The sequence below is a fragment of the Micromesistius poutassou genome (genome assembly GCF_964030765.1).
Source record: "Micromesistius poutassou genome assembly, chromosome: 6".
In the NCBI taxonomy this organism is placed as follows: Eukaryota; Metazoa; Chordata; class Actinopteri; order Gadiformes; family Gadidae; genus Micromesistius; species Micromesistius poutassou.
This window is the reverse complement of record NC_140276.1, coordinates 5,768,054-5,776,062: the sequence shown is the minus strand read 5'-3', so window position 1 is coordinate 5,776,062 and position 8,009 is coordinate 5,768,054. Positions and strand designations below refer to the sequence as shown.

General features: G+C 45.8%; 1 protein-coding gene across 1 annotated transcript in view; it reads right to left on the bottom strand.

Moving 5' to 3' along the window:
• Nucleotides 1–5,888: 5,888 nt before the first annotated feature.
• cenpi (centromere protein I) overlaps nucleotides 5,889–8,009 on the bottom strand; it is a 12,835-nt gene continuing 10,714 nt past the window's right edge. The window contains exons 17-20 of the mRNA XM_084469919.1: nucleotides 7,685–7,733; nucleotides 7,007–7,225; nucleotides 6,477–6,518; nucleotides 5,889–6,260 (exon numbers count right to left, since the gene is read on the bottom strand). Of these exons, the coding sequence (XP_084326045.1) occupies nucleotides 6,138–6,260; nucleotides 6,477–6,518; nucleotides 7,007–7,225; nucleotides 7,685–7,733 (433 nt within the window). The 3' untranslated portion in view covers nucleotides 5,889–6,137. The remainder of the gene's footprint in view (nucleotides 6,261–6,476; nucleotides 6,519–7,006; nucleotides 7,226–7,684; nucleotides 7,734–8,009) is intronic.

The window sequence follows — 8,009 nt, the reverse complement described above, 5'->3', positions numbered from 1 at the left end:
ATGCTTATTAGCTCCTGAACTTCATAGTGCATTTAGGCATCAGGGGCCGGGCCAGGCTCTGGTGGTGAATGTCACTTCATTGAATAAATTAATGCTTCAGATCTCATCCCATACAAAGGGACACAACTCACTTACTGACATATGCCTCTGATGGAGCACGGACACTCGAGTGCTGGACCAAATAAAAGGATTTTAGCAAGCATGATATAATTGCATCCAGCCAGAATGACCTTTAAGGTTTGATAAATCAAACAGCCTGGGAAACTACCATTAGGGCCCTTGAATGGGAAATACACAGCTTTGAAAAATGATCTCATCGTCCCATTTAAAGCTGTATAAAGAGCCGACTGACGTGCACTTGCATTACACACACGGCACGCACACTGATCCATCCCACTTATTTTGGACAAGCTGGGACACCAGTGCTTTTTCTTTTGTAGTTAATTCGCAAACAAGCCTGTCTCATTCTAGTTAACAGGAGAGGGATGTCGTCTCGAGTCGGAATATCTACCTCACTCAAGTCAATAACGCAGAGCATCGTGATGACGCTTAGGTCATCCATCCCATGTCAAATAGGAGGAGCCCTCTCCAGGGAAAATGGTTAGCAAACTCTTCTATAGACGCTGTCTAACATTAATCTCTCATTAGCCTCTCTGTTGGTTCTCTGTTGGTTTGACAAAAGCCCGTTTCCTGGGCTCTGTGAGACAGCTCAGGCAGCCGAGGCTTGTGTAAAATCTTTTAAAAAATGAGAGATTCTGACTGCGCAAAGCCAGGTCCCTCTGGTTTTCTGATGGCGGCCCCCGCTCGCTACGTCTGCAAAGCGTCGTCGCAATAGATTACAGTGAACACATACAGTGCTCCCACATCCCTCCCGCTACAAGACGGCACAAACGTGACGGGTTGACACCGTGCAGGTTTAAAATGCCTTTCTACTGATTTGACAGTCACGGCCATGCATCAAGAGACTATATATCATCTGCCAGGAAGAAAGAGGAAAAAGGAGAGCACTGTTCTCCGTCTCATTGGAGGACGACTTGGAAGCATGCCAAAGAACGGTTTTAGCAGATTTCTTACTCTCTGATATCAGATAGCGGGTTGGGTGCGATTGCATTTGTGTGTGTGTGTGTGTGTGTGTGTGTGTGTGTGTGTGTGTGTGTGTGTGTGTGTGTGTGTGTGTGTGTGTGTGTGTGTGTGTGTGTTATAAGAAAACCCCTTGCATCTGCACAGGAGGTTTTTCGATTAGCTGATAAGAACAATCCATGTTATTTATCTAAAACATTAAAGAAGCAAAAAAAGGACCAACGGCAATTTCCTAAATCAAAACAAGCTGTGGGATGTATATTAAGTTCTACACCCACTGTTCCTCTGCTGGGTCCACATCCTCTTTACCAGGTCCGCTGAATGCACTATGCATATTAAGAGGCATGGGGCCAGCTCCTGCGCCCTAACACAGACACAAGAGCAGAGCCAGAGCAGAAGAAGTCAGATCATGCATCCGAATATCAGGCCCCTCCATGGATTCCATTTGAGATGTGCCAGCCCTCACTCCAACCGTTAAAACAAGGGTAATGATAAATGCACCGAGGACAGACACAAACAGAAGAAGAGCAGACGACTCCCCCCTGAATAAACAAGGAAGCAGGAACTTTTTTAGACATTCATCCCGGCCGGGCCGACATTACTGCTTTAAATGGATCCCTGGCATAGTACCACTCAGCAGCAGGATCCATTAAAAGTTTGCAGCACACAGTATCAAAGCCATTAAGTCAAATTAGAGGGAGAGCCACTATAGTGCCCGGCTGATGTAACGCTATTGACCACAGTACCTCTTGCAGGCTGAAAGCTTCACCCTGAATAGCTGCACATTAAGCATGCTGGCAGTGATCGGGACCTCCACGAATACGGGCTACACTGTACAATTAAAGAACGAAGCTAAAGCGGATTCCAGACGATGCAATCATGCATCCCTGTTGTAAATAAAAGCAACAGAATCAGTGCAAAACAACAGGTTTCTAATGTCAGGAACATGAGACCAACATAGTGATGGAAGACTAATAAGATGCCTCTATTTGTGTGTTCCATGTGTGGGAGCCGGCTGTAAGACGCCACATTTAATTGGCTCATTTTGCGCTATTTGCTTGAGCAGAGATAAAGCAAATCTGTCCAAGCATGAAAATATACATTCGTCTCCAAAGCCAGATAAAAAAAAGAAAAAAGAAAAGAACCATCTGTACTTCACAACATTTGGACAATTAGGTCAGACGGCATAGGCACTTCTGGGGGAAAATGGATTTTCCTTCATCACACCCTCTTTTCCTTCATTGCGCCCTCTTACCCCCGAACAGAAAAGTACTGGCAGAAAAGCCATGTCATAGAGAGGCAACCACATGCACCAAATCACACCAAGAAGAAAACGATCAGCACACCAGAACCCACACACTCTTGTGCGAGGAAAATATTGTGTGTGTGTGTGTCTGTGTGTGTGCGTGCGTGCGTGCGTGTGCGTGTGCGTGTGTGCACACACATGGTGTTCTTGAAGTTGTTCTGTTAGGCAGACCAACCTCTCTATGACTCTCTAGCTACCGTCTGCCTCACCCACATCGTTACACATTGCAAATGGAGGAGAAGAAATCCAACACATCTACGCTTTCAGAGCCACTCCCTTCACCACTACCACCATCACCACCGGAACCCTTTTACCGGGGGAGTTGCCATTTGACGGTACAGTGGCCATGGTGAACAGGACCACGAAGCTGTTCAGCCATAGCAGAGTGAGGCAGGGTGGGGGAGAGGGGGGGGGGGTGTGGGTTGGGGTGACAGGACAGTAAATAACCAGCGTAAAAAAGGTGTCATTTCCCGTTTGACGAGCGCCAGACAGCGATGCGTTTAAACGCTAATAGGAAAGCATCGGTCACCACCGGTCGCATGTTCTAGAAATGACATCCCCCCCCCCCCCCACTGAGTGTGGAAGGGGGAGGGGGAGGGGGGGGGGGTGGGGGAATGAATGTCTTGAAGGTGAGAGGAGGGGAGGGGAGGCAGTGTGGATGGCCCGGGGATTTATGGAGTTGGAAAATGGATTCTGAAATCCCAAGCTTCCAATATCCGTCCATTTGGCCATCGCCTCCCCGCAGGGGTGAGGCGATGGGTGAGGAGAGGAGGGGGGGAGGGGGGGAGGGGGAGGGTCTTGGTGGTGGAGGTGTTACCGTCTGCTTGACCGAACACATGGCCAGAGTGTTCTGCTGACGATGGCGCTCCGAGGTGCAACACAATCCGTCCAGCTGGGCCTCAGAGAAGGGGTCTGTGCGCGTGTTCTGCCAGTGTGCAGACTCGGTGGGTCCTATTTTGTCTGTGTTCTAGTTCAGGGAGTGTGCAGGGAGATTGATGACACTGGATGGATGGCTTTCTCAATGCCCCTTTGGGCAAGAAGAGTGGCAATGCGATTTATAGTTTTTTTTTTAATAATATTGAAGTATAGACTGCTTCTGCAGCACAAAGCCATTTGTCTGACTTAAATCTAATATGAGGCTTTGCTCATTTCTTTCATGCACACATATCATTAACTGATTATGACTAAGCAATGGACAAGGTCCTGATATGGTCCATCCTAGAGGAGCCAAGTGATCAATAGGGTCATGACTTTGGCAGCAGTAATTAAGTCACAGGGATGTTTTGATCATGTGATTCGAGGAACCCAGATTGTATTGATCAACTAGTGGGGTGGGGTACTTAAAGGCAGTGGTAAAACTGTCTGCAGACAAACCACAAAAAAATGGAAATCGAACAGCACAGAATAATGGATTGAGTCTCGTTCTTGGTCATGGTCAAATTATATTGCTATGGGAATTAATCATAATAACAATAAAATAATCCATAGTCATATGAGCCATATGTTTCAGATCGGTTTTCATTGGTGGAGGAAATGTCTTTAACAGGAACGTCTAACGTCTCCTTGGCAGAAAGACATTCATTAGGCTACTACTTGGGTAACAGAGGTCCAGGAGGACTTTAACATAGACCTTGACATTAATTCTGCTCCTCAACAAGATAACCAAAATTAAATAAATATTTAATAATAATAATAATAATAATAAAGATTTATATAGCTGCTTACATTCTTCATTTAAGAGTCATATTTATTTATTTAAACTTGTGTCTTGTCTAGACAGCAATACTTGACCATTGAACAATATATCTGCATCTCATGAAATGCGCTGCGTTGGCGGACGCAAGCCAAGGTTCTCGCTGTGGTCATCGACCACCGCGAGTTCCCCAGCAGCGACCAGCCGCATCCCAGCAGATACACGTCGTACTGCACGTGCCTGATCCCAGTCCCTCATCCCTTCAACCTCAGCCGTAGCAAAGCAGGTAACGCAAACACCATGCCCCAAAACGTCCCTAAGCTGCAGGGAAAACCACTAGGTAAACTTAACAGATTCCTCCCATCTTAAGATTGGTGCGAGTGCGACCACTGCGCGCAGTAACGTGTGGAAAGCAGTAATTTGGGGGCGCAGGCAAATTAAATTAAAGTGTATGAACGTGAGCATGCAATGCAACTGAATATCAGAGGAAAAAAAAAACTTGTGTGCAGGGGGGGCAAAAAGGGCAGGAACGGCGTTTAGTTTCAGGTTAGAAAACTCTTATTTCTTCCATCTTCGTTACACACGGTTTCACTGATGCACGGCTTTACACCACAGCAGCACACTGTCTAGAACTAGTTATTACGATGACTTTGGACGTATCAGCCGTCACACTGGCGGGCTGCTGTAAACCCCAGGCTGCCACCTCCATCAGCGTTGTGCGCAGTGACGGACAGCCTTGATTAGAGCCATCTTATTTCCCGGTGCATAGCAACAACCACTTTGCCATTTATTTACCACGATACATGAACACACAATTCCTCGAATCACAATGCAAATGCGTAGCGGTTTTTTTTTTAAATTCAATTCGGCAGCAACACGATTTGTTCTGGACTTCACCAAAAAAAAGATGACTACACGACTTAGTGGATTTTCTTACCTTGTCTTACTGGCTAGGCTAGTAGATTTCTAGTGGTCGCCTCAGACAGTTCCAGTTAACGTGTATCTTCCAGAGTCCAATAAAGAGCTACTTGCAAGTAAGGCGACGGAAACAAAGTGACCGGCAGACCAGCCGGGGAGGCAAACTGAAGCACGGAGCGGAGCAGCGGATCGCTCTCTCGCTGACGTTGACATCAGTAGAAGGCTTAAGGTGGCTCCATTTAAATGAGTACCACCGAGCAAAGTTTAGCTTCAGTTATTCCCGTATTTAAATTTATAAACACCTCTTTGGTTGAAGACAGTGAAATATGATGATGAAAGATGGATCATTTGATCATTTTACATAATTACACAACATCGCATGCCACAGCAATTATGCAAATTGGACATTCACTTTAAAACCATACACAATTAACATTTTGTGCAAGTTTTCCCCGGACTCTCCTTTCAGTCACGATGGTTAAACACATGCTGGATAAAATATATACACTCCCATAACATGGTTTTTCCTTGTTCCTTGCATGCTGCATGTAACCAGGTAGCTGTGCCAGGGGGCCACTCATTATCCAGATGGGTCTCTCAATTAAAAGGGAAAATGTCATGTTCCAGATGGTTGAACAACTGACTGCGATGGATAGTGATGATTTACCCTATAATGGATTCCTAAATGACACAACCAAGTGCTCAACAGGAATAACATTCACAATGTCACAAATGTGACCCAACTGTGTGTGTGTGTGTGTGTGTGTGTGTGTGTGTGTGTGTGTGTGTGTGTGTGTGTGTGTGTGTGTGTGTGTGTGTGTGTGTGTGTGTTTAGGTCCATTTGAAGCACTGCAGTCTTCAACGTCATGAAACACAACAGCCTGATTTTAAGTAAGTAAATAAGTAAAAGCGGTAAGCCGGTTTATTTTGAGCCACGAGTAAGAGTTACTAAAAAAGGGCAGATGAAATGCGACCTAAAATACATACAATTAGCGATTAAAAAAACATACAGGATAAAGAAATGCGTCTATGTACATAAAAATAAAAACAACAATGCACGGGATGGGTTGCATTGTCAGACGTAAAATTGCTGAAATATGTACAAGTCTTTTCTTCTGTCCCACAGTGCTGGGTCACGTCCTACGGTGCGTGCTCTTGGCTGCTGGTGCCGCTGGTGTTGACGCTGCTCTTAATGAACTGTTGGAGGCCATCAAAGCCCTGTGTGAACAGATACTCCAGATACCAGCCCCACGTCTGCGAATGCTGCGGGCGCACACGCACACGCACACACACACACACACACGGAGGACAAGGATCATGGATCAATGATCATTAGACAAAAAGGGGAAAAAGTAGTATTAAATATGAATGCCCAACATGAAGCTTACATCTCAGAGCTTCAAGTCTATTATAAAACGGGGCAGAGAGGAGGGGGTGGGAGAGCGAGAGAGAGCGAGAGCGAGAGAGAGACCTACGTACCTGAATGGAGTTCAGGTCCACCTCCCGCCTCTCCGGCCAACACTGACAAAGAGAGTGATGAATATGCATGGTTAGACCACCTCCGTTAAAGCCCTCAGCAGGACACAGCTGGGCATTGGACCCCGCTCCGGGGACGTGGATTATACAGCATGCAAAAGAAACTCCCAATCTGGCACGGCTCAGATGAATAATAAAATGTACTTCTGTATTAATGGAGCTCCTATGAAAGATGCAGTATTACCACATCTGTCTCCCTGTCCGGTCGGCCTCATGTATTAACCCAGCTGCCGGTGTGCTGGCTGCTGCTGCGTAACCGCACTCCCATTTAGCCAAATGGGCCATGTTTTTCTTTTGTTATAGTTTTGGATTGTTTAGTCCCTTTTTTTTGGTTCAGGTCCATACCGCCGCAGGGATAAACAAAACCCTTTCACTTGCAGACAAGCAAAACAAACGTAAACATGCTACAACAAAAAAAGCGAGAAATCAAAAGAGGAATGAAGGCCGTGTAATCGGCACCAAACAGCACCGACCTTGTGGTGGAAGTCGATGGCGTAGCAGTGGAAGGCAGGGTGGTTGGTGAGGCTGAAGCTGGCCCAGTACCGCGGGACTCCACTCTGGTACAGCAGCTCCTCGCTCAGCTCAATGTCGTCGCCCGGCTGGAATATCTTGGAGTTCCACAGGCAGTTGACCATGAAGACGAGGTAGTGGTTGAACTCCCGGAAAGTCTGGCGGCTGATGTGAAAGGCCTGCTGTAAAAAGCACACAGGCAGATACATGGATACATGTTACAATATTCTACGCAGATGGCCAGTCGTGGTGCAGGCGCTTTTTATCAAAGCGGGGAAGAGGGGAAGGCTGCACTGGAACATTAAGATAGCTTTATGTCCTGGTAGTAGTAGTCCAGACTTGATATTATGGGAAATAGTTTCTGTTTCTGTAAGCATTGCCCATACATTTGCATGCCGGTCGATGAGCCAAGAGCAGTGAAATCCACAGACTGGGACTCAAATTCCCCAGCATGCGAAATGTTCTGCGTCGTGCACAGATGTATTCATCCATTTCCAACATAGAGGTAATCACAATTTGCTGTTTAATAATGTATTTCCTTTTCTTAAACATGTAAAAAATGAGAGAGAAGCAATAAGCAATGAGAGAAGCAATAAATGAAAAAATATAATATTCTCCACTGAAAAAAGTTGTATTATTACCCCAGTCATTTTTTCTTGCTTCTTGGCGGTGGTCAAGTTTATCTTGTACCTGGAATAAAAAAGCAGAAAACGGATTAACCTTGAATAATAATTCAGCTGCGCTGCTGTGTATATTGGCATGTTGTTTACATGATTGTCTTCTGCGACCTAAACATGTAGAGGCTGATTGAACGATGTAGGTTACAAGCCTCTGCTGTACGCGTCGTTAGAGTCGAAGAAGGACAAGCATGTTGGTTCATCAGGCCGTGTTCACGTTTGGCTTTGGTTGAAACAAACAAAAACAGAAAATCCTTCATCCTCCCGCAGGGGCCGCCGTCAATTAGTT